Here is a 27,759-nt window from a genome sequence, read left to right on the forward strand (position 1 = left end):
AAACTCCACTATCTCGATATATGTTATTTTATATCACAATTTTTTATATTGGGATATCAAACTTGAAAATTGATTGAGAGATGGTTTATCCAAACTTGACAAGGCAAATGGCTTCACAGTTCAAATTGGTGGAAGGAAGGCTGTTTAAGGGAGTTAGAAAATAATCTGAATAAGGATTTATCTTACAGAGCTAATCCCTCTTAACTAACTCAGACAAAAGCATTATATTTTATGAATTAAAAATTAAATCAACAAAGGAGGAGGTCGGGAAGGTGGAGGGAGTTGCACAAGCAGAGAAATAGTGAGTTGTCAGGTAATAATGTTTGTGCTGTACACCTCTAGGTGTTGCTAGCCACACAGCTCTGAATGAGCCAATGGTTGTGAAGCATACATGAAATGCCATTAGTCAATACAAGCGAGGCTTCGTTGTCTTCCTGAACTAGCGCTGTTGTTCGTTAGAACAAATAAGCAGATGGGAATGTCTGCGTGTCTTTAGCTAATCAAAGTACTTCATCAAAAATCGAAATGTTGTAATGACATAAAGAATTCCTGCTACCACTGTAAGTTGTATAAATGCTTGACAATTGTTATTGTCTCACAGAATGGATTGTTAAATTGTCAAACAGTACTTACTGTATGTAGACACTTAGTGTAGTTTTAATTTGTCATCTTAACATCACGGCCCAAAGCTACTTTCTCTTGATCACCCTGATGTACGGCCTTTATGTATGATGATGGTGAAGTATGATGAACTACAGCTCGGTACCAAATGTCTGTAGGTTGTAGCTGAGTTTACAAAAAGGTAAAAAAAAAAGGTATGAGAAAGAGTTTGTAGATGTTGGTGCCATTTGCCATGAGCACTATGGCGTTGAGTCACAGAGATCGCCCATCATCGATTAATGACCTGACAGGTAGTGAGAGGTGGACGAGTAGTGCTATATCTGATTGTGGATGTGTGAGATTGTTACCTCAAGTGTGACAATAGTTAGATGTGTGTTGTAATTACGTTAAAGAAGACCAGGCTTTTACTGTCATCTTACTTGTGTTTATTATGGATGCATTGAAATTCATTTGAGACCTGCGACATCTTGAAATCTTGTCAATAAGCAGCTTGAAGCTTGATCAATCATATTTGCAATATCTGTTATCAACAACACACAGTCAATGCTTGCCTTTTCCTTCCTCACCTCTCTACTCATAATGCTGCCACTTCACCAATCAATACACAAGGTGATTTTAGTCATTGATTATCTAATGAGTAATCTGTAAAGTGTTATTCCCACTCTTATTATTACTTTTTGCTCCCGTCGGCTCAAGGAGAACGCACGGGCGAGCAGTTCAGGAGCAAGAGGTTTATTCCGGCAAGCCCTCGGCTCAACATTGTTGTCTCTGCTGTTCACAGAGAAAGAAATAGCCCGTCTTCGAATGAATAGAAAAGAAAATGAAGCTGGACGAAGACGAAGAGTGAGGGAAGGAACAGAGGAGTCAGCAAAGCCTTTGTGCCTCTCCTGCGTCAGAAAACAGCAAATGGCACATGGGGCCAAGCACTGTCAGACATGCTGTCAGATGCACCGAATGTTTTTTACTCCCTGAATCCGGAGCCCCCTCCTCTCCTTTTCCTGTAAGATCCAGCTTGTCATATCTAATCTGCTCTAACCTCTCCGCTTTACGTGGCCGTATAAGAAACCAGGTGACTAATAGAGCGCCCCTCTGCTTTATAGGCACTGCTTTGTTTATGGCTCGAATCTTGTCTCTGCCTTGCTCAAACGTCTCTCATCTATTTCAGAACACTTGCTTTCAGGATAACACAAGGCCATTACAACCGTAGTCTTTCTGCATTATGAAAGAGATTGATGTGATGTGCGCTTCCCTTTTTCGCCTCCAGTGGATTATACCATTTTTATTTGCTTAAGAGAGGGGAGGGTGTTGTTTTTTAGGGGAGCTGAAACAGGCAGTTACTGCAGCTCTCACTAATGGACACGAGCCGGTCTGGTTCTAATACAAATATCTGTGCTTTGTATGTGTGTGTTTTTCAGTCTCTCGCTACTGACGTTATGTTTTTATGACTTCAGAATCGGAAACATCTTGAAGTGCAGCAAACGTTCATGAATTTGCTTAAGGAAATGTGAATACAACTTACATAAAATATGACAGGAAACACAAGGAGCAAATGCTCAACATTCTGTTTGCAACTTTGCAGCTGTCATTAAATAAGAAATAATTTGTTTGATTAGCTCTGATCGGAGATTTGGCAGGAGTGAATGGTGTGGGGGTGCCGGGCTCTTTGCAGTTCAGATGATTTGGAACAGGGAGCTGTTATCTGCATTGGTCTGCATTGGGAGTAGGCGTTGTTAGGCTAATTGTACTCAAAAGTGTCCTTTTCCTGTCATTTGGCAGCTTTAATCCTTCTTTTTTTTAATTTCCCTGGCTCTGTAAGCATTGCCCACTGAAAACAGTCTTCTTTGTGGAGCCACATATAAGCTTAGAAATTTTTTGGAGATTCCTCTGAAGTAGGTTCAGAAGCTTTGTCTGAGTCTCCTTTGGTGTCGCGCTTAGCTTTTGCGCGTCCCATGACAACGGCGCAGTTCAGATGCCTGCAAGAGAATTTTAAAGAGGTCACCTTCTCCAAGGAGGGGGAGGGACGACTGAGTCACAGTTGAGACCACACACCACGCTCAGCCGCCATGTGAGCCGCTGATCAAGACAGACAAGAAGAAACACACACTCAGGTGCCAGCAAAGCCTCAGTCCGTCTCTTTCTTCCAACTCCGTCTGTTACAGAGGAAATAAATCTCTTGGTAAATGCATTATTCTACATTTGATCAAATGTTTTTCCTTCGGGATTTAAAAATCTAGGCCTCAGCAAATGTTTAACATATTTTCAAGTCAAATAGAGAAAGACAAAAATTACACAACATGCCAATTAGAAGATGTTTTATTCTAACACGCTATACATAGCTGCGAGTAACCTACAATTTCCTACCAATAGTGCTGTAACCCTTTCTATAAAACCAATCGTCTTAGCTGCAGAGAGCACCATATCAGAGGAGTACATACTGATATCCTGGGCAGTGCTGTGTGCTACTAAGCTTAGCTGCAGGACAATTGGTCAATACTACTCGGGCTACTTATTTAAACCAGAATGCTTCTGATACCATAATCTTGTCCCATTTTCTTGAGGTTAATAGTTTGGTAGCTTGAAAGGAATTTATTTTTGAGGCAGCATTTATTTGTATTGCTCTGTAGCGGGTTTCTAGCAGTTGACACATTTTGGCCCTCTGCCAGATTGTTGTTGGTTCTTGCACTGCAAATGTCACACTCATTCACATGATATTTAAACTTTTTAACCAGCTTCAACATGTCGCAGGTCTGGTTCATGTCAGCACTTATCTCTTCAGGAGAGGCATCGTCGTCTCTTCTTTCTCTTTGAGAAGCAGCCACTAAAAACAGATATCAGTTGTGACTTGATGAAAGAGCAAGCTGTCCAGTCGAGTACTGGTGCAGAATGAACCGCAGAGGAAACAGATGTTGCAATAGCTCAAAGCTTGTTTTTCCCTTTTGTTCTTGTCCTACAGGTGTGTGTTTGTGTTTCTCTCTATGCACTTCTGACTTCAAGGTGCTTACATCCCTTTATCAAATGTCAAGAAACATTACATTAGATTTACAAAAAACTGTCATGTAAATGTATCTCTGTTAATCAACATTATTCTTGTCTTTCAATATTTACAGCCTGACTTCTTATTAACTTAAACTGCATTAATAACTGACAATTGCCTATTTACTTATCCACAGCTTCATTGGCTTTTATTTGGAGTCGTGTTTCTGTTCACCTGGTGAAGTCCAATATTAACTCACCTTTAGCTCTTTTTTTGTGTCTCCAAAAACTTCAAATGAATGGTCCACTATGTTCGCTAGCTAGACGCTAACTTTGTCTGTCCTATTGTACTAAGCAGGTAGTGTACAGTGGGGTGTTGGAGCTTTTTTGATGAAAACAGCTGCCTGTAGGTCAAAAACAACGCTTATGAGAGCCGTGAGTGTGAAGTATCTATAATTGATGGCCATCAAGGACAGTATAACTTCTAAATAACCTGACAGACATACATTTGGTGAGTGTAGACATACAGCAACATTAGCATTCATTTGGAGTTGTGTTTTTGGACACTTGACAAATGTACGTCCATGCCCGATAACTGAAATTTAGCACCGCAGCACTGTTTTGACATCAAGGCTGTGTTTGTAAAACGTTTTACTTGAGAGAAATGAAATTGTTTTAACCTGCTATATATAGCCTAGTGACAATATGCTCCTGATTTTGAATATGTATTATTTTTCAGGACGGTGCTGAATAATGGACTCTTTAAAATGCCCTTGATGGTTGTCCTGCCTGCTGGCTGTTGTAAAATGCCATCTGTTTACAAAGTCAACCAAAAGTCTTGGACCAAAAGACTTTGTCATTTGTTCACCAACTGATAAATCACATCAGTGTTAATATTCACCAACAGACCTTGGATGTCCTTTGACATTCAGATTTCACATTTTGAGTTATTGAAGTTAGAGCACACCATATGTCAAATTCAGATAATTCCTCCAGTTCAGGACTTTCACACTTCAAGCTTTTATTTCTACATATCTTTAATTGTAAGCATACTGAATAGCTTAACATCGCAAGCTCAAACAAATGTTCAAATCCAAAATATCCCGCTTAGTTTACAGACAGAAAACGAACGAAAATAAAACTCTCAGGGGAATCATTTGTAAATCCTCCCCAAATCCTTTTTCTTAAGCAGCTACTAACATTACTCAAAGTGTCATGCATATCCCAGCTTATGGTGTTCAGTTCTATGTGACAGAAGACTGGGAGGAGAGCTGACACTCGGCTTCTGCCTTTTCATTTCCCCTCTGCCACCAGAGAGATTCACTGTGTTGGATTGTTGCATTGATATCTTTCAGCTGTTAAAAAAGCTGTTTGACCTGATAAAGTCTGGACGATGACAGAGCCAAATCCAGTGTGAGGTCAGCTCGACACTTTCTTACCTATGATCAGACTCTTCACAATGCCCTACGACGGGACAGTCGCACCGAATCTCCTTTTGAACTCCTTAACCTCCCTGAGTGTCAGACATGTGGACACACATCTCTGCCTCTTTAGACTCACTGGCTGATGTGGTGGCGCCCAGCGAGAGCCACTTGTCTTTAAAGGCCATACCTGATCTGAGTGCTGTCTGCCGAGCACTTCGCTGTGAAGGTCACCAGTGGGGGAATGGAGGGCGGACATGTCAGCTGAGTCGGTGTGCTCTGAATACTTAGGAGCTCTATTGGGAACATCGCAACTCACATGTCCATCAGTGGCAGTCACCAGTGACAATGGAGGAGCTAGTTGAGAAGAGACGGTTCTTTTTGCTGTGAATGGATGATTTCTTTAAAAAACATTTCTGATTAAATAATGCACATCATTACAGAACTGTACAGAAGTACAGTTTTTTAATCTCGGTTATTTGCACATGCTAACGACTAAAAGCTAGAGGTCTGGAAGCCCTGCTCGTGGCCCCAAAACGACCAGGCTATGCTTTACATGTTACCATAAATAACTTGTCAGATGTATTCATAATTAAATTCAGAGGACTACTAATTTCAAAATGGAAAAAAATCTGGGGGTGTGGCTAGAGGCTTGAGGCTACATTAGCTGCTGATGGCATACACACACCCAGTCGAGTACTCTTTTGAAGATATTCTACAACCTCGTACATTTGATGAATCGAATGAAATAAGAATTTAGCTGTGAGAAAAAAATGACAGTACAGTAAAACAAATGGATGATGAGATTCATTGTCATCAGCTAATCTGAGATAATCTTCCCTCTGAATCTAGAAGAAAACCAGTCGCGATCAACTCCAAATCCTCTGCGTGTAGTTTGACTGGACTCGACTGCATCTGAGTTTGAGACATTTTGAGGGAATGTTTGACATACCGTTGGTCTTGTTGAGATGCACACGGATTCAAAAGGATGCAGTTTAGTTTCCTCAAGCATTTAAGAGTTTTAGAGAAACACATAATTTATAATAATGTTGAAGACATTCACAAAAATGACTCTGCTTTGGATAATAATTTGTGTCTAATATGGAAGATCTAATACACATTCGGCTTCACCCTCACCAATAAATATGCAAATATTTTAAATTTCAAAGGTTAAGGGCTGGATGAGATGTCTACTACTTTACTGAAAAGTCCATTGTCAGTGTATGTGCACTGGAGGCTTTGGGGCTCCACGTCACACATGTGTAAGTTGAATAAAGGACCACAATCCGCTTCCAAACTAGCTGTGGTGTCACCAAGTCATGCTTGTACAAACATGTCGTAAAATCAGGTTCAAGAAACTTTCCTCTTGCAGTAGATGAATGTGGAAACAACCTTCTTGTTTCAAACTCCACACATACATCATTCTGCACAGTGAAGGTCAAACATCCAAGTGAAGTAAAAATAAGTGAAATACATTTTTGAGTGGAGAGGGACTTTAAAATTCAGGTCTAATAGCAGTAACAATTCAATAATTCAAGAAATAAGGAACTCTTATATTAAAAGGGCATGTTCAACAGTCTTAGGGCCTCACTGAGCCTTTATAATACCCGTACCTTTACAAATAATGCATGGATAACTGTGTAGCCAAGCCTAAACCTGTCTAAAGTATTAATGTGCACGACTTTTATGCATAACTTAGTGAAGCAAACATACAGGAGGAGATATAACAGCTTCAGCAGCCATGATAGTTAAGAGTGTCTGTACTGCAGGGAGGTAGTCCATCACTTGACATGTGATACAGGGTGAGAACCAGTTTTCATTTAGCCCGTGTAAAGCCAGCTTCCAGTAGAGAGGCTCTGTGGCTGACTTGTATTTACTGACACATTTTACACCGGCTCTGTAGCACCCGTAGTATTATCCCTTATTCTATGGAATCAGCAGTTTTATCCCTGGTCTGAGAAAAAAAGGGTAACGCAGCATGTGATGCTGCTTTGCTCTGCTCGTTTAATCCATTCAGCTGTAGCGTGGTAGCTGGGGTAAACCATTCTCTTTCTGTCAGTTAGTTATGACCCAATACTGCACGTAATGAGCTCCTGCCACCGTGCATTGTCGCCACCACTCAAGATATTGTGTGCACTGTTCTTCAGATAATGGAAATATGCAAATGTATGATACGTTTTTTTAATGGCTGCAGTTCCTCCCAGTTTATACTTTCAGTCTCACAGCCTTAATAGATAATGACCTGGATTTGTTGAGTTGCATCCATTTTAAGTAAAGCCACTTAGATTGAGGGGTTTGACATTGATATTAGTCACCAGCTTTCACATTTCACTCAACTCAAATAACAATCAACCGAATTGAACTCAAAAGACCTAAACAAAGCCAGTTTGAGGCCTGCTGTTTACTCACAGCAGCCCTCGTGCCTATGGCAGTGACCGATTTTCTGTCAATCAGCCAAACACTGTTTATAATATACCTACTACTCACTAGAATAAATGCTAATACATAACCTAATTGTATGAATGCACCTAATTTATCTTAACTAATACTGTACATTACAGTTTTAAATGAACTTTCGTGATGCCTGTCACTCTGTTGTATTGCAGTTATTTTGACTGACAGCAGCAACATTGTGATACACTTTTGACTTTAGATTCAGAAACCTATGTAATCTGTTATGATAATGTACAGAATCAAGGTGGATAACACGGATAGTTTAAAAGTGCTTTTTCAGTAAAATCGGAAAGGTCCCATGATTGTTAACCTTAATTTTATTTTCATAGGACGCTGTAAGCATCTATGTGACACTTAGCTCATGGGACAGTGTGTGTGTGTGACAGTGTGTGTGAGCATGTCACTGTGTTTGTCCTCACATAACAGATGTTTTGTTGAATCGGCTCCATGAAAGCTTCAAATAGCTCAGCAGGGGATGCTTCTGGTTTACTGGAACAATACCAGTAGTCAGACAATTCACCTTCACTTTCTTTTATCTGCACCGACTGCAAAGCCACATTTACCAATGCCACCCTGTAGCTGATAACGTCACCTCTGATTTTACCATAATGTCAGATTAATGAACTAAAAGCTCAGTAGAAACCAAACTTTATAAACAAGCAGTACAACTAACGGAGTGTAAATCGACCACAACATGTTGTTTCTGAACGGAAAGGGATTCTTGTTAATTCCCAGCCAAATCGCTTGTTTCTTTTCCAAAAGAAAACGTTCAAAACCCACAAATTACTTTTCTCACCTTAACTATTTCAAACAAATTTAACAAAAGCTTTCTGGCTTCTTTCCTTCACTGATGTCCCCCTCTTCTGGAGGATATAGAAAGTGTCTTTGTGGCCCATCATGATTGCTGACCATATATCCTTAACCCCTTTAGTAAACTATCAGTGGAACCATCCAAATTCCTGCGGGTTCATTGTGGTTGCTCAGCCAAGTAACTGTTAGCTCAGCTTCTTCATTTCATATACCTCATATACTGATTCACCCCATGGCACAGTGAGCTCTGCATTGAGTCACGCCCATTGTGCTCGATGAACTGCATCTTTAGCAGTCCATTACACAACATTTGCTGGAGTATGCGCCTCATGTCTTATTGTTGTGTCTGTGCTTGCGTTCACTCTATCCTTAAATTTGCAAGTTTGAATTCCTCAGTGAGGCAGGAAAGAGATAAATGATGTGACCTCCTGTGACACACTGCCAAGGCAGCATGGGACACAGCCATTTCCCAATTAATAGTGAGTTAATTATGCTCTGTAAGCTCTCTGTCTTTGTTATGGGTGCCATATCTACCCCTGTGAACTCTTGTTTCATCTCATCTTCATTTCTCAATCTGCTTTGTCTGTCGAAGTTTTCTTATTCCTAAACCTTTGTAATGCATCTATTATATTAACTTGTGTAAAACGTCATTAATGATGTATCTGACAGCATGGATTTATAAATATATTCATGCACTGCAAATGCATACAGTGCAAGAGCGTGGGGGCTCATGTTTCATTCTTAAAAGAAATCTCAAAGCATTGTTTTCAGTGTTCTTCCTCCTATCCATCTACTCTAGCAACTGTCCATATTTCATTGTCTGGAAACTGTTTGAATAACACCCAAATGGATACAGATCAGACCTGTTTTATTCTGAAACCACTTGTTACATACCCTCTCTACCTGCTGTAAACATTTTCTATCATAATTTTTTTTATTATTTCTTACAAAGGGATTTTATTGTTCAGATTGTTAATATTTGGAATAAAAAGCTGTTAACATGTTGCTAACCGTCAAAAGCCAGAATACCCGCGCAGCTCTTCTTTACAGCAATTTGGATTGTCAGCCAGGCATTTACCCGCTGTTGTGCTCTAAAAAAAAGACAGTTGAGTGATGGAGCTCTTCTCCCTCTGCTTCTCCAGGTTTTGCAATCCTCCAGGCCATCATGGAGTCGGCCGTAGCCAATAACTGGCAGGTGACAGCTCGCTCGGTGGGAAACATTGTGGACCCCACAGAGTACAGACGCATCATCGAGGAGATGGACCGGCGGCAAGAGAAACGTTTTCTCATTGACTGTGAGGTGGGCAGGATCAACTCCATACTAGAGCAGGTACTGAGCCAACACACACACTTCTAGTTCAGCCTGCGTAATTTGAGAAAAATAACTAGAAACTAAATTTCTGTCCTTGAACACCTTTATGTTCCAGTAGAGTAAACATCGTTTCCTCACTTTTTGCCTTGAACATCATCTCCATCTACACACTCAGTGACATAAGGCACTCTCCTGGCTTTGTTTGTTCCCCACTATTCCTTTATTTTTTGTTATTACCCTAAACACTGAGAGTGCATCATGATTGCCTCAGATCTCAAGATTCTCATTTAGAAGAGGATGTTAAAGCAGGCGAGACGGGAACACTCAATTAAGGTCTGTTATTTGTTGTTTTTTGTTTGCACGTTGTTTGAGGTCACCTGGGCCTAATTCACGTGGAGGAATTAAACAGCTTCCTCATCCTTGTTTCCTAGGTGATCATCATCTACAGTTTTCCCACATGAGTCTTGATTCAGTTTAAATGTTTGCTAATGCGTGCTGTTCACTTTGGCTGCACCGTGGAGAATACTTTATTGTCAAAAACGTATTAAATGAGGGTTAACTGGGAATTTGCTTACTTACTCAGAAGATCATTAGTGTTCATTTTGAGGATTAGAAGGATTTATTTGCACATTAAATAGATGTCTGGATTTCACTTTTTTTTCTCTTGATCAATGGTCTACTTGCTTTAAGCAAATGGATGGAATTGTATGTGTATAGATGGATGTTGATAATATCTCATGGGGCGAGTTGTTCATGTGAGTAAGTGTGATAGAAAGGTGAATGAATGTGATAACACTTGGAAGTGTGAATGCACGTTTATGTTTTATGTATGTGAAAATATCCATGCTTCATGTCAGCCTGACACCTATGATATAGATTACCTTTTATTTCAACTCATGGCTTTCTTCAGTTAGAAAGAGATTGCATGCAAATTTAAGTGAAACAAAAAAAATACTCATTCTTCATTTACCAAACCTGATCCTGACCTAAATGTGTGACCTAACTCTTAATCTTAAAATAAAGTTAGTGCTGACACTGAATATTTCTAAATGATACAGTTAAATGTATGACTTGCATTCAAGTAGCCATTTTAGCGACACACAAAAGTCACTTGAATCAACCGCTGATCTTTCCCTAACCTTAACCAAATAGTTTTATTTGTCTTAGCCAAGCAGAGTAATGTGTTACAAAAACCATGTAGCCCACCAGCTTGTTTTCTGTGTGTGAACCATTAATCCCGAGCACATCTTAGCCTCCTGTTCTTTGCTGAGATATTTGTGTGCCCTCTGCGTAATGATCTTCATTATTGCAGACCTTATGAGTTTTACTCTGACCTTCACTGCAGATCTGTCTTCATTTCCTCTGACGCGGTGGAATATTTTTTTGTGATAGCACAGAACATTTTCATCATTTAAGAGAAGTTTGCTTTTCTCTGCCCTTCACGTTGATACAGAGGGTTTCTTCAAATGTTCTCAAATTGCCTCCATATTAGATTCAAGTTATTGAATCAGATAATGGCGGTCACTTGGTGTCACGTCAGGCCGATCCGATCATAATCTCTTTACGGTGGCGAATTAGTGCGAGTGTTGGCCTTGTAGGCAGCATCTGTCAGACGAGTGTCTCCCCAGATGCCTGATAGCAGCAAGACGTGCCTGCGTCTCTCCAGAACGATTCCTTATACAAGCTGTGACATCAACACATGCTTTAATGTAATATCACCTCCCAGTGTAAGTAGGACACACTGTCCCATAACAGCAACAACAATGAGCCTACTATAAATAGCCTACCCTCCTAGCTTGAGGGGAGATCTCTCACAAAGGCAAGAGTGAGCGAACACAACCGAGATCACTCAGGCGTCAGGAGCCAACCATCCTGGACAGGATTTATTTTTTTAACCAGTGTTTAGGATTTGACCTCATAAACGCTATAATCATCTAAATTCAATTATTTTTATACCTGCATATAGGCTATTATATTTCCCCTGTGCATTATAAAGGATATGTCTATCATTAATTTTGTGCTAATTACTTTCGTCAAGGTAGTTCCACTTGAACAGGGCTTTATTTGTTGATAAATGTGCCGTGGGGTTTTTTGCTCCCCTCTCACCGCCTTTGAAAGTTTCAGTCTGCTCATCTCTTCACTAAAGTAAAGACGGAGCGATAAACACCTTTAAGGCTTCTCATCAATAATAGAAGCACAGTTGTTTTATAATCGCTGCCAGAGGACCTCCAGCCTCCTCCTTCACAGTTGACAGACAACGCACAAGAGTCAGAGAAAGAGAAAAAGAGAGCTTGTGGGAATTGAGCCATGTAGTCTGAGTCTCCTGTCTAGTACTGTGGAGGGAAATGGAAGAACTGCTGAACACCCAGAGGTGCACTGGAGTTCCACACCCAGCATGTCGGATAGTAAAACAAGATGCTGCGTTAGGGATGAGATTACATCTGTGTGGATGTTATTTAATCCTCTATGTGACTTGAGTTTTGTATGCTGCTTTGCGTGGGCATTGGTTTTAAGGCCAGGACATACAAAATGGTTTCTGTAGACTAAGAGCGTACAGCCATGCTAGCAGCTGTGTGAAGATTATACTTACTTCACATACTTAGGTTAGTAATATATTATGAGAACCATGAATGACTCTGCAAAATGTCATGGCAATCCATCCAATTGTTGTGATATTGTATTACTATTACATAACTTTTAACCATGACAAGCTCAAAATCTACAAAACCAGCCTGAAAATTAAGAAAATCTGAAACAATTGCACGAGTCTGTGGATTAGTAGCCAGATCCTGGTTGGAGCTGGCCAGTCCTATGCTATGATTGGCCAGTCTGCGTTCAAGTCCTGCCGACTTAGCGAAGGGTCAATTCCCCACAAATAAATCACACCAGCAAGGCAACTATTTGGGCTTAGACCTTCATTTCCTTTTTCTTTACTTCCATTATAAACAAGAAAACATGGCTTCTGAAAAAAGAGAAACAAGTTTTTGTAGAGTCTTCTTTGTAGTGCTGGCATCCAAAGGAGACCCTAGAGAAGTCTGAGTTTAAAGCAACCAAAAATGAAAAACAACATCAAACAGGCGTAAGCAGGAGAGTTGGCCAGTGTGCAACTGCAACAAGGATAGTAAGGACGTTACAACTTCACACACATTTTTTATTTTGTTGAAATTGGCATGCTATCAGAAGACTGTGTTCAGAAGTGTGTAGCTGATCGCTGCTGGAAGCGGAGGAACCATCGACTGCACACAGTTCCAGGAAGACTGGAACTGTGTTGAAAATAATAATTATAGCACTTGAATTGTACTGAATCCATTCGATAAAGAATGAAGGTAATGTTTTTACATGTTATAACAATTTAAATATTAATACCTGAATCTAAATAAGACTAGAAAGGAGCAAGGACATTCAACAATTTCTTTCTTGAGTATAATTTGCAGTCAGAGAGAAAGATAAAACTACTTTCCATTGAAAGATTCAGTTTTGAGGTAAGGACTGGTGAACAGCCATGTCCTTCCTCTGCTATATTTTATTTCCTTAATGCAATTCTTTGACAGTCAAATCCTTCCTTACATTATTTCCTTTTTCAAATAGCGTAACAATAATTACTTGACTGTTGAACGGGGACAGTCATCAACCTTAGGATGCCAGTTCCAGTTCTAAAGAAGGTAGATGACAAATCACTGTAACAAAGAGACGCCTCCATCAGTGGGAAGAGAGTCAAATCCTCTTGAAGGCGCTTGGGCAGACATCCAGCTCTGCCGGACTGTGGCTCCAGTCTGCTTAATTAGTGTCGATTCCTGTAGGAATATTACAGGCTGATCGTCCCGCAGCTCGGCCCGGCTCAGGCCTGCTTCAAATGGCACAGACCTGCTCGTCCAAACAGGTGGGCAGGAGGAGCCCTGAGGATGGACAAATATAGATAATTGAGACCTCAGACAACTGCTCTCTGTCTGTCCCTCCTCCTGTCTCCTCCACAGCAGAAGTTTATGGCCCCATATTTCTGATTACATCCTCCACAGAGAGGTGAATGCTAATGCATAGATGTAACTGGAGTCTGTGGGTTGTTGTTTTTGTCTGTTAGCTATGATTCATTTGATTGCATTACACTGATGGGGGTTGGGAGATAGTATGCTGGGTGTTTACATTTAACTGCAGAGTTCAGGACTCAGTCCTAGTTGGAAGAGTGGATACAAATTTGTCATTTGGGTTCCAAAGTTAGGAATCTTTTGACATTTTGCAGGGAGTTAGAAGAGAACATTGATGCGACTCTCAAATCTGTCTTGTTGAACATGCATGTTTTAAAACCTGCATAAATGTAAACTGCAGTTACATTTCTTCTTTTTTACCATTACCTTAGCTGACTCACTGCAACGCTATTTGTACTTTATCTGCACCAACTGTCAGTGGAAGAGCATAAAACCATGCAGGAATGTACATCACGTCTCTCGCTTAAATACATGTCCTTTTCTTAGTCATAGGGACATGTCATGTTTGGAGCCCATCATAAAAGACAACACTATTTTGGCAGATATTCATGCCGTTCAGCCTTCTTGGTACAGACTCATCGCAGATCCACTTCAGCACTGCTGCAAGATCAGAACATTCAGTGTTGAAAAAAGATGACCGGGCATGGCATTTAGACTCTCCTTTCCATTCAATGGGTATTAAAAATGTAGGAGCCAGTCAGTACAATCAGTGCTGCAGGTTCCTTCTCGCTTTCAGGCCTCGGGTCTTCTTTTCCCCCCGGGCTGTTTGAAGAAGCTGTTTTGTGAGAAATGGATTTGACAGAAAGGACGATATTAGTCCTGTGACAATAAAAGTGAAGCTCTCTCAGTGACGGTAGTGCCTGACCTCTTCCAGGTTCCTGGTGGTTTCACAGACTCAGAAAAAGCGATTATCCCAGGGGACCATGAAACTGGAGCATCAGGATCCTAAAAATATTTGTTATGCCCAGATGCTTTTTTCCAGAACAGCACTGCCAACAGAGGGATGGAGCAAATCCTGCAGCAAATAGAATAAAATAATCCTTTACCAGAACATGTGTACTGCTCATGTAGTGGCAGAAAAAAATTGCTATAGTTATGGAGCTGGTTTATGTTTTTGAAGGTAATCATATTTGCCTGATTTTGATCTTCAGAGGGTTTACTTGACATAACAAAGTACATGCATTACCTACTATTTTACCTATTATTGTTTTGTTCAATCAATCAGTTATGAACTATTCATGCTGATATTGTTCTTCTGTTAAATTTTGCCACAATATACAACATTTTCTGATTATAATCCATTTTCATATAATATATATATATATATATATATATATATATATATATATAATAAATTGTACATGATGCCATGGTATTTTTTGTAGAAAGTATTTTATCAGTATGATTTTTTTGATTAAACCGGAGTAATAGCAAATAAATTTGCATTTGAAAAAAAATATAATAATAATTTTGTGGAAACTGAACATTTTTGTCTTTTCATTAGCTTTTGTTTGCTATTAGGAATTTATTCATTTAATTTTTGTTTAATCGTTAACTGTTCTTACTATGAACAATGTTTTTTTGTCAATCAGAGCAAACAGTTTTTAGTATGTTGGCTGACTAATTGATTGTGTAAATATAAACACGATCTAACAAGATCCGCCTCCCAGAATCATCCAACCAGGTATCTCAACATTAGAATACATGTCAGTCTTCGTGCTCGTTGCCAGCCAGATGACTACCAATGCAGCTGTCGGGGGGGGGGGGGGGGGGGGGGGGGGGGGGGGGTTCCTTGACTTGCATTTTTTTTCATGCAAGTCAAGGAAACACTTGACACAAAAGCCAAGTGGTATCAACGTGATGTGCATGAAAGTATATAAAATCAACAGTGAATAACGGAGGCAATATGACCATTTGGATGCTAAAACACATTTGCCTTACATCACAGCTTTACATTAGGATTCATTAAATATATCATAGTTGAACCATGGCTGCAGAAGCTTGTAGCATTTAACACTAAGAAACATATGTGTTTATGACCTTCCTTGGCATTCAATATAACTTTTACCTCGCCTGTTAGACAGCCAAATGTAATAGAACTCCCACATTATTTTTTGTTTTCGTGTTCCTTGTAGCTACAGTAAGCGATACATGTTTGCAGTTGATTATTTTCTAACAGCTAAATGTGCTTTCAGTCAGAAACAGCAGTTGAGGTGTCAGTTTTGGATGCGCATATAGATGTGTGAAGTTTTGTGCTTTCTGCCTGAGTGTGCTGGTGACAAACGGGAGTTGTAGCCAGTCACTCCAGGCACTGCAGCTTCATTAAGTGCTCGCTGTGTTGCTTCACTTGGGTCAATGCAGCTCCCTCTCACACAGATAGCAAATGAAAAGCTTTTCAAGACAATTTGGAAGACAATAAGCAGAAAAGGCTTCTAGGATTTTTTTTGTCTTATGAGGAAAAGGCAGGATCTGGGGGGCTTTCGGAGTCGGTGGGGAGAGGTGCAAAACGTTGAACACAATGAAATCATTTTACATTTCCGAGGAAGGTAATTGGATTTATTGTTGAAATTTGTCAGAGTGTATAAGCCGGTCGGAGGACCAACCTTGGAGCAAGGACGTTCCCTCTCCAGAGACAATTACAAGACAATAAGGGAGGAGTAAGCAGAAGAGTTTAAGGTGCACAGGTGTGAATGAAAGCACAGGTGTGGGAGTGCATGCACTGAATAAGAAACTGGGCAGTTATTACATCATTGTACACCTGGCCTAAATGAAAAATTTGGAAATAGCACTAGAGATATACCACAGGGATGCATGTTCTTGTTGCAGTGCTGTTGTAAAATTTCTCATCTGTATTCAAGTGCTCTATAAATTCTCTCCAACATGATATCACTATCACTCTGGACATTTCACATTTAGCTGATTTCAGTGCCTGAGCACACTTAAATCAAAACTGTGGGGGAGTGTAGAAAGTGAAAAGACAGGGAGGGGAGGGGGAAAGCAACTATCCACCCCCACAGTTTCTTTTTTGATACTTCGTAATCTATGATGCATAATCTGAATTGAGAGAGATATGGAGAGAGAAAGAGAGTGCGTGTGAGAGAGAGAGAGAGAGAGAGAGAGAGAGAGAGAGAGAGAGAGAGAGAGAGAGAGAGAGAGAGAGAGAGAGAGGGAGGTTTGGCTGGTGAAGAAGTTTAAAGAAATCAACGAATGCTGCTCCCTCTGTGTCTGCTTGCTTAGACAGGTGCTGTACAATGTTTTGGGTTTAATTAAGTCTAGTGTGCGACTGCGACGGGCGGAGCATAAAGTGGCAGACTGTAGAGCACAGGCGACTGCAGAGAGAGAAAGAGAGAGAGAGGGAGGTTTGCCAGAGCCTTGACCTTATTTTACATGTTGAAGTTAATGGAAAGGAACAAGTGCTGTCATCACAGTTTGTCCCCTATCTGTGTGTGTCTCATGCAGACACACACACACACACACACACACACACACACACACACATACACATACAAATGTGGTCACACGCTCCCTCTCGCCCTTGCAAATGTTGCTCTAAAAATGTCTTTCCAACCAAATATTCTCTGTTATGAAATCAAAGGTCTTTGTCATTTCTGAATCTCAGCCCTCTGAATGTTCTCAGTATTATGAGACGTGGATGTGACTCATTGTGTGTCTCCTCCTGCGACTTGTAGGTGGTGACCTCCGGAAAAAACAGCAGAGGATACCATTATATCCTCGCCAACCTGGTGAGGACTCGCAACATGAAACAATCCAACAAAGCTCAGAACAACACATCTCTGTGTGATGCAATGCAGTGCAAAGAAATGCAACACTCTCTGTAGAATAGTCAAACTTTTCAATATATATCGTGCTGATAGACTACCAATTGACTGCAGTAATTAAGCAGAACTAAGTAATGAGCCACTGATGGGTAAGCTAAAGCAGTTTTTCCTTTGCTCCTAATGATTTCTCGTTCCACTACCAGTCACTTGTGTTCTTTGCTCTCAGGGTTTTTCCAACATGAGCCTGGACAGGGTCTTTTCCGGTGGAGCCAACATCACAGGCTTCCAGATCATCAACCCAGACAGCCCCATCGTCCAGCAGTTCCTCCAGCGCTGGGAGCGCCTAGATGAAAGAGAATTTCCAGAAGCCAAAAACACTCCACTGAAGGTCAGTGAGGCATAGCTGCAGTAACAGTAACATTGTATTATTTTATTTTCAAAGACACTTTTTCTCTCCTCCCTCCTCCAAGTTTTTAGGTAGTAACTCTGCTGAAACCAGAGAAAAGATGTCATTCTGAATCATTTCAGTGAGACGTTGCTTAAATAACTTGTCACCTGTTTGCCCTTGAATAGCTGCATCTTTCAAGCTTGCGCAATTTTTACGTCTATCATAGTGTGAGGCTTTGATTTTTTTTTTTTTACTTTTCACATCAGTGGCACTGCTCTCAGTGTACATACACCAAATACTCCTGCAGAGATGATAACCTTGCTTTGATAGCAGCGCAGTCTGCATGATGTGCGTCACTGGGGTTTCTTGTGACCTTTGTCTCAGTACACGTCAGCGCTGACCCACGATGCCATCCTCGTGATTGCGGAGGCCTTCCGGTACCTACGGCGCCAGCGAGTGGACGTGTCTCGCAGGGGGAGTGCAGGAGACTGCCTCGCTAACCCTGCAGTGCCCTGGAGCCAAGGCATCGACATAGAGAGAGCCCTCAAAATGGTAAGATCGAGGGCTTTCACCATCTCTTCAAACAGCTCTGCTATTTATTTTATTTACTCAGTTACAGTTTACAGTTGAATATTTGCTTTTATATCACTCTTCACTCTAATCTGCTTCAAAAGTTACTGATTGTATTGTTACGGTAAAAGATATTTCATTCCACACAGCATGTCAGAACAGTATTATTTCTTTAAATATCATCTCTCCATCACTTTGTCTCAGCAAAAAGTGAAAGCAATGTTTCCCTTCCCTTAAACGTCTGTCACTTCCACTAGTTTTGCACATTTTCCACATTGATCTGATCACTTTGCCTGCCACAACACACCTGGGAAACCAAAAGACGCTGGAGAGAATTTTGGGCGCCATATTTCAAGACGGTTTGTTGCATGTTTTCATGTGGAGTTTGCTCACATGTTGTACGTAAAGAGCAAGTGTTATCATTCTTTTCTTTCTGTCTGGCAGGTCCAAGTACAAGGTATGACAGGAAACATCCAGTTTGACACATTTGGTCGACGATCTAATTACACAATTGATGTGTACGAGATGAAGTCAGGAGGCCCCAGGAAGGTGAGTGAGCACACAGCCGTGGAAACATCAATCCTAATTTGATAATGTGTAATTAAATACAATCAACAGGATCAGCATATGATATAGATATTAGCACTGTATGTTTTGATATCCACTAACATAAATACAGACAAGTTTCAAGCAGCTCTTAGATGGGGATTGTACCTTCTCTTGGCGTGATGGCAGTTCACAAGTAGAGGGGTTGGTTTTGGACTGAAGCTGCCAGTACCCAGTCTTGCAAAGCCAGCCTAAATCGTGTGATCTCGCATCCCCTCTGAGATTTGAATCTGGAAAAAATCCACGGAGAGTCAGTCGAGCCCCGAGAAGCTGAATCAATCTACATCTGTGGGGAGCAGTAATTTAGAAGATGACATGGTTTAAAACTCAGACACATCATGAATATCTATTTAAACCACATGTTATTGCTACAAAATGAGGTATTACTCTGCTAATACAGGGACCGCACACTTATTCAGAAACTGATCACAGCTTAGAAGAACTTTAGTGTTTAAGAAAGAGCTGCCATGTGTTTACAACTTTGATGCTTAAACCACTGACAGCTCAGCGAGTGGTGCATCTGTCCAATCAGATGTCTGAAGGGTTCGTGCTGATGCCTGATTGAGCTGTCAATCGCCTGAAATTACATAAAGCAATTGCCTATGGAGTCTAGGCGGACAACACGCAAATTGTAATATGTGGGCTTGCTTTGCAAGATTTAAAAATAGATGATATTTTGTGTATCATTATGTGTATGTGTTTATTTGAACGTCACTTTTTGAAGTTCAGTCCAGTTTTCCATGTTTTCCTTAACGCAATTCTCCAACACGGCCTTTAATCCACCATCACAGTAAGACCTCACTATAATGAAGCTGCTAGGTGGGTTAGCAGCTCTTGTGAGGCAGGCTTTAAGGTGTCAGTCCTTACAGCAGTATTGCACCTTAAAGCGCACATGAAATTAAATTGCTTGTTTATTTTATACTGCAGCATAGAGATCTGCTCTGTAAACAGGATGCCCTTTTTTGTCATGTAGCCAATAAAAACATTTTATTTTGCACTTTATCTGAATACATATCAACCTTGGAGACGGACAGACAAAAGCTAAGAACTGGGAGCTGCAGCCCACATTAGCTTTCAGTGTGTCCATTTTGTCTACAAGCGTTGACACATGTCTTGTTTTGTGCCATGGCTTACTAAACGAGCACGCAAACAACCGGGGGAGAAGTGCACTCGCTCAGAAAAGTAATTTAGTCATTTAGCTTGACAGCTGTAACACTTGTCAATGTCTGTTAGTTTAGATGCTGAATCATTTGGTCCTTTTCTTCAATACCACTAACAAAACACTGTCTATCCTCTTATTAGCTTGTAAGCTCTAGTTGCCACAGAAAGTTTGTTCACAAACACATGCATCGACCTGCCTCTCCAGAGGTTTGGAGGCAAAAGGGTCATTTTTGATATATGTCTACAGTTTTTTCTACTGGCAATTATAAAACTATTAACAGTCAATTTGAACATCACTGACGACTTGACAGCATATAGGAATAATTTCAGTTGGACTTTTACAAGGACGTGTCTCCAGATACACTACACTCACGCGATGCATTAGTGCTGTAATTGGGCAAGCCACACACACACACACACACACACACACACACACACACACACACAGTGCTGTGGCTTTGCAAGCTTTCTGCCCCTAAACTTTAATAAGGTCCCCACAAAAGCTGGCACCAAAAAGGAGGTGGCCCTATACTGTTCACATAGTTCAGCTCACATGGCAACATACATCACAGCGGCCCTCACATCCAAACAGTGCAAGACAATCGGCAGTGACAACAGAGTGAGTATTGTTCATCATAGCTACCAGACGTGGGAGCCGTTGACTTCTTCTTGGCCGAATAAATCAAGAGTGTAACAGAAATAAACATAATGCATCCACTGGAATCATCTCAGGTTCAGTAGACACAAAGGGCCAGTGTTTGTTTTTGTGCTACGTTATACTGTGTGTGCTATGTGTAGTATTAATAGAACAGTAGAAGAACCTTCTGCACTGGCTAGATAAGGCACATTTAGACTATTAGATTTGTCTTGCTGGTATTCATTTTATCAGTCTTCAAGAACTGTATTGGTGCTGCTTTCTTGTTATGTAAGAGAACATTTTTCTGAGCCAGGAATAGCTTACGCCTACTCTGCTGAAGTGGAGCCCAGGTGAAGTGAAAAGCACCACTACAGGCTTTTTATATAAATCCTACATCAGGCAAAACTAACTCTGTCTCCTGCTGTACAGATAGAGCCAATCAACTCACATACACTGTACCTGGAGGCTCTTCTGTCAAAACGTCTTTCTGCTTCTCGTAATAATTGTGAACCTTTGTTTCATTTTCAGATCGGCTACTGGAATGAGTACGAAAAGTTTGTTTATATTATGGATCAGCAGGTCACCAACGAGTCCTCTTCTGTGGAAAACCGAACAATTGTGGTCACTACTATTATGGTACACTCTCAAGCAGGTTTTAAGTGTTTCACCATAAGATTTCTGCCACTCAAGGTCAAGGTGTCCATTGTTGCAATCTGTCCTGGGAGGGTAGAATTATTTCGTTTTGAGTTGCTTTCCATCCACTCACTACATGTTGAAACAGTCGATTCACAAAGAGTGTTTCAACTGTATCCGTGTGGGTGCCAAAGCATTTTGGTTTTTTTATATTACGGTGGGCTGTTGTAGTAGTGACATCACAATAACGGCTTTGGTAATGATAACTATAAAGATAGACACCATTGTATTCACATTCAGTGCATACGTAAGTAAACATATTTCCCTCTCATTAAGTAAACTGTCAGTGACGTCGGGGTAAAACTAGTTGTGTCTCACTGGAGACATGAAATGATCTGCACACAAGGAGGACATAAACAACCAAAGGCTGCAACCTTTGACTGTTTATCTCTTTGTTCAAATTTACTTTGGCACTGAATTGTAATGTATCTATTGTGGGCATCTTTAAAACCAGTGCTCCCAGCATAGCAAGCTCAGGGTTAGACACAGTGCTAGTTTCTGTACAGACCGTAGTCACAGTTTAGTAATCATCAGCCATTTTTAAATGTAACATAAGGTGCTCCTTATCTTACATTTAAAACCACGGCCTCTCGTTCCTTCTGACTTTGCCTATTATGTATGCATCTTAGACAAATTCAGAATGTAATAGCCATACATTCTCATTTCAATGTGTAGTAACTCATTGTCCTCATGACCAGGCAGGTAATACAACAACTGTAAGGAAGATAAAACAGAAGAGTAGTGTCATTGCATTATTTTCTCACTGCCAGGCATGCCTTTGATTTGAATAAAGACAACTATTGTTTTTGATACATCACAGTCATGTCACTAACTTCATGTTGCTTTTCTTACATTCCATAACTTTAAAGTTAAATGCCATATTCAATGAAAAGCCATCCTATTATTATGGGGTGCGACTCTTTCATTTAGTTTTTTTTTTTAACATTGTACATGACTGCAGAATGGAAGACAAGTTAAAGAGGGAGTAGTTCGAACAACAAAGGAGTGAAACTGCTGGATACTGTGAAAGAATCAAGTATCGGTCTCCTCTGAAGATGACTTTGATTGTTACTGAAATAACCTCTGAAAAACATGTTCATGCCGTAAGACAAAGTAAATCTCTATTGCTGAATATCCTCAAGATGACACTAGTTCATCGAGAAGAGGTTTGATGGCAAACGTGTTTTTCCATTTTTGAGGAAATACATATTTTATTGAAATCCAAGGCACAGAGGTGATGCGGAATAGTCAAACGATATAATCGAGACAACAAGCAGATTATTTTATTGTCATGATAGAAACGAACGAAAGAACCAGTATGACTTTTTATTTGGTCATACAGCTACTCTTCTGATGTGGCTCACATGTTTTTTGAGCTTGATATTTGTTTGATGTATGAATAGATATCCAAGTTTTGGATGTATCACTCTCTGCTTTCACTGACGTTTACTTTATGAACTGGAAAAGTGCTCCATTCAACTTGTCCTGCTCCTTGTGCCACGCTGATGCAAAGCACATGCAACCTTCGCCTATCATCCTGTTTCACACATTTAGATTGCGGATGAGGTTAGCATGAAGGAGCCCTGACATCCTGCTTTGCCTCCTTTATACGTGTTAGATGCTTCGCTCCTCCCGCTGGCCCATTTGGCCTCGTCACTCCAGCAGCGGCCTGCTTTTTTTAGTCTGTCGAGTCCCCAAATAACATGCCTGTAACTGATGCTGCATAGATCCTTCTAAACTCTGCTCTGTTTGGCTTTTAATGTCCCCCATATCTGTTTGTCTGTCCCCCCAGCATGTGTGCATGCTTTCAGTACCAATCACGTCACAGCCTTGTGTGACTCATGAGGTCTGGCCTCATCTGTGTGTTTCTTTACAATGAACTCAAATTTATGTCTGATTAACAGGAAGCTCCCTATGTGATGTACAAGAAAAACTATATGCAGATGGATGGGAATGACAGATATGAAGGCTACTGTGTCGATTTAGCTTCTGAAATTGCAAAACATGTGGGGATAAGATATAAGCTGTCAGTAGTCCCGGATGGGAAGTACGGAGCCAGAGATCCGGAGACCAAGACGTGGAACGGGATGGTGGGTGAACTGGTGTATGGGGTAAGTCTCAGTCCGCCTGTGTAGGTCATAAGTGTGTGTGTGTGTGTGTGTGTGTGTGTGTGTGGGGGGGGGGGTTAACTGTTCATCTTTTATTGTTTCCTGCTACTCCATTTTTGTTCATATTATTGTAAAGCATAGTAAATGAAATTAAGTTTCCTCCACATTTTCAAACAAGAGAGGTTTTTTTTATAAAACTCACTCTACCCATTTTTAGTTGAAATAAACCAATGATGCATTATATGATTATATTGAATATTACCATGTAAATATACTATCAATCAAAGTGGGCTGAGTGGGTTTTGGAAAGCCCTTCTTCAACTACAAATTGCCTGGACTGTTTTTTTGTCATGCATCTCGTGGCTCACTCACATTTAAACTGGCTTTAACAAGATGATATGCATCTTTTATGAGACCTCAGCTGCTAAATGAATAATGTTGAAGAATCTCACACGGCAGACTGGAATTAAAACAAAAATCTGCATGCAATCAGTGATTCAGTGCAGGTTTCTCTATTTAAAACCTTTTCTTTCCACTGTTGTGGCTAAGTTACAGAAGGCTTGGCTCTTCTGTAGCCCTCTTAATATTGATAGCTTAGACAGAAAGAGAAGACCTATGCTGTATTTATTGCATCCAGAATTAATATTGGACACTTTTGGCTGAGACCCCTCCTAACTTGATCTAAGATATGAATCCTTTGTGTTAAATATTTCCATATTTTGATGTTACAATACCACCAATCACCTCAATGCAAACTTTTGTCACCACAGTGAGATACTAATTGACAAGTCGGTCAGGCGTTTGCAAAAGATCTGATAGAAGTGAATTTAACAGGCTGATTCACATTTCATGGACTGCTTACATAAGCTCCTCCACTTCTGTCTTCCAACCCTCTGTTTGATTCATGGAGGAGATTTGGACCGAGACAAAGACATTAGCCAACACAAATGCTGAGTGACTCATTTTCAAATGGCAGAGATCCCTCTCATAGGCATTATCACAGGTCTATTCAGTATATTCTAAGATGTCACATTTAACTGTGTCCAATCTCTTTACTCCATGAATACACTTAAAAGCTGAGTGCCTGGGCACGTACAGTATATGTGTTTAGAAGACAGTGTGAGCTACAGTGCTGTGAAAAAGTATTTGCCCCCTTCCGGGTTTCTTATTTTTTTGCATATTTGTCACACTTAAATGTTTCAGATCATCAAACTAATTTTAATATTAGACAAAGATAACCCGAGTTAATACAATATGCAGTTTTCAAATGATGATTTCTTTTATTAAGGGAGAAAAGCTATCCAAACCTACTTGGCCCTATGTGAAAAAGTAATTGCACCCCCTTGATAAATCATGAATCAAATGTGATTTTTTGGAAAGCTGAGTTCAATTTCACTATCCACACCCAGGCCTGATTACTGCCAGACCTGTTGAATCAAGAAATCACTTAAATAGAACCTGTCTGACAAAGTGAAGTAGGCTAAAAGATCTCAAAAAGCAACAAATCATGCCGCGATGTAAAGAAATTCAAGAACAGATGAGAAACAAAGTAACTGACATGAATCAGTCTGGAAAGACCCCAGAACAACATCTAAAGAACTGCAGGCCTCACTCGCCTCAGTTAAGGTCAGTGTTCATGATTCAACAATAAGAAAGAGACTGGGCACAAATAGCATCTGTGGGACAGTTCTAAGGCGAAAGCCACTGCTGAGCAAAAAGAACACAAAGGCTCGTCTCACATTTGCCAAAAAACATCTTGATGATCCCCGAGACTTTTGGGCAAATATTCTGTGGACTGACGAGACAAAAGTTGAACTTTTTGGAAGGTGTGCGTCCCGTTACATCTGGCGTAAAACTGACACAGCATTTCATAAAAACAACATCATACCAACAGTCACACATGGTGGTGGTAGTGTGATGGTCTGGGGCTGCTTTGCAGCTTCAGGACCTGGACGACTTGCCATAATTTATGGAACCATGAATTCTGCTCTCTACCAGAAAATCCTGAAGGAGAATGTCGAGCCATCAGTTCGTGACCTCAAACTCAAGCACACTTTGGTTATGCAGCAGGACAATGATCCGAAACACACGTCCACCTCTGAATGGCTCAAAAAAAGCAAAATGAAGGTTTTGGAGTGGCCTAGTCAAAGTCTGGACTTAAATCTGATTGAGATGCTGTGGCATGACCTTCAACAAGCCGTTTCTGATCGAAAACCATCCAATGTGGCTGAATTAAAACAATTCTGCAAAGAAGAGTGGGCCAAAATTCTTCCACAGCGATGTGAAAGACTCATTGCCAGTTATCGCAAACGCTGGATTGCAATTGTTGCCGCCAAGGGTGACAAAACCAGTTATCAGGTTTAGGGGGCAATTACTTTTTCACATAGGGCCAAGTAGGTTTGGATAGCTTTTCTCCCTTAATAAATTAAATCATCATTTAAAAACTGCATTTTGTATTTACTCGGGTTATCTTTGTCTAATATTAAAATTTGTTTGATGATCTGAAACATTTAAGTGTGACAAATATGCAAAAAAATAAGAAACCAGGAATGGGGCAAATACTTTTTCACAGCACTGTATATATAGTCATGGTTATTGCATTAACTTTTAAGTTTTTCAGTGTTTCTTTTATTAAGTCAATATGTAAACCTTTGGTTGGTTATTTGTTCTGTAAGACTAACTCCCAGTGTGCCTGTTCCCATTTTCACAGAGAGCTGACATAGCCGTGGCTCCTCTAACTATAACGTTGGTACGGGAAGAAGTGATAGACTTCTCTAAGCCCTTTATGAGCTTGGGCATCTCCATTATGATTAAGAAGCCTCAAAAGTCCAAACCTGGGGTGTTTTCCTTCCTGGACCCACTGGCCTATGAGATTTGGATGTGTATAGTTTTTGCCTATATCGGCGTGAGTGTGGTGCTCTTCCTGGTGAGCCGTTTCAGCCCTTACGAGTGGCATCTGGATGAGAATGATGAGGCCAAAGACCCTCAGAGCCCCCCAGATCCTCCAAACGACTTTGGGATTTTTAATAGCCTGTGGTTCTCCCTGGGTGCCTTCATGCAGCAAGGATGCGATATCTCACCAAGGTTGGTTGTTGTATTCACTCTTCAGCACCCCTCAGTTGTCTTTGTCATCTGCATTTTATAGTCCCATACATTCATCTCCTTCCTGCCATGGTGCATATAGGTTATTTTGAGCTTTGGTATTGCAGCTGTCCACCTAACCTCATGCTTCACTTCACTGCACTTTCCTCCCATTTCTTTCTCGGAGCAAACACACCTTTGCTTTGAAACTGCATGCCAGCCGTGATGCTTTGCATCCACAAAATAACTTATATCCACCATGCTGAGGGCTGTAAAATGCAAAGGGGTCATTATGTTTCATCCAATGCTCGAATTCCTCATGACTCTTGGAGGGCTACCGTGTTTTTGCTGCATGTCCCATTTTACGGTCATCTCATTGGTGCATATAATGCATTTTGTGGGGGGAAAAAACACATCATCAGCACCATTACATTATGTATTTTTCCAATTCAATGGTCATCCCCTGTATTTGTTTATCCATCTGTTTCTTTATTCATCACTGTTGTGGTGTCCCTCGCCTCTTCTTCAAGGATTTTTGCTTCCGTCATCCTTTCATCTGAGACGCTTGAAGATTGTATAGCAGCTGGTTGAAGACCAAGGAGAGGTTTTCACAGGTTCAAACTAGTCTGAAATTGGATGAGTGATTGATGATTTGCTTCTGGAAAAATGGGTTTTTAATGATGAAAACATTTAGCACATTTAACATTTAATTTTTTACACAGATCAACCCTTTCATCATTAGTATTCACTAAGAAGAAACATCTGAAAGATAGGGACAAAATATATATATATAATATAAATATATATTTATATCTCTTTTTACACCTACTCTACTGATTTCTAGTGATTGTTTGTGGCTACAACTTTGGTCATTGATCTTAATATGATGCCACTTTAATACAAATCTGTCAAGAATAACAGCCTCTCTGAAACCTTGATGATGGAGTCATAACATAGCATAGACTTTGATTGCTGAAGTACAAACAAAATATTTACAACTTAAAAAGTGCCATAAGGGTAGAATAAATCCATAAATATCTTTGAAAACAATATATTTGGAGAAATCCAGAGAAGTACATCTGCAATGCAGTGATGTGGTACAAATAGACCCTCATTTGAAATGACAAATGTGAGTTCATCTGAGAGCAGCACATTTAGTAAA

At 40.4% G+C, this 27,759-nt stretch overlaps 1 protein-coding gene across 1 annotated transcript in view; it reads left to right on the forward strand.

Annotated features, from left to right (window-relative positions):
• Nucleotides 1-27,759, forward strand: part of gria3a (glutamate receptor, ionotropic, AMPA 3a) — a 65,243-nt gene that overhangs the window by 19,595 nt on the left and 17,889 nt on the right. The window contains 8 exon segments of the mRNA XM_068716312.1: nucleotides 9,422-9,609; nucleotides 17,264-17,317; nucleotides 17,580-17,741; nucleotides 18,126-18,293; nucleotides 18,756-18,860; nucleotides 21,244-21,351; nucleotides 23,313-23,519; nucleotides 26,227-26,600. Coding sequence (XP_068572413.1) covers nucleotides 9,422-9,609; nucleotides 17,264-17,317; nucleotides 17,580-17,741; nucleotides 18,126-18,293; nucleotides 18,756-18,860; nucleotides 21,244-21,351; nucleotides 23,313-23,519; nucleotides 26,227-26,600 — 1,366 coding nt within the window.

This window comes from Cebidichthys violaceus, unplaced genomic scaffold, assembly GCF_023349555.1.
Source record: "Cebidichthys violaceus isolate CVI_PGR_0920_01 unplaced genomic scaffold, fCebVio1.0.p SCAF_20, whole genome shotgun sequence".
Classification (NCBI taxonomy): domain Eukaryota; kingdom Metazoa; phylum Chordata; class Actinopteri; order Perciformes; family Stichaeidae; genus Cebidichthys; species Cebidichthys violaceus.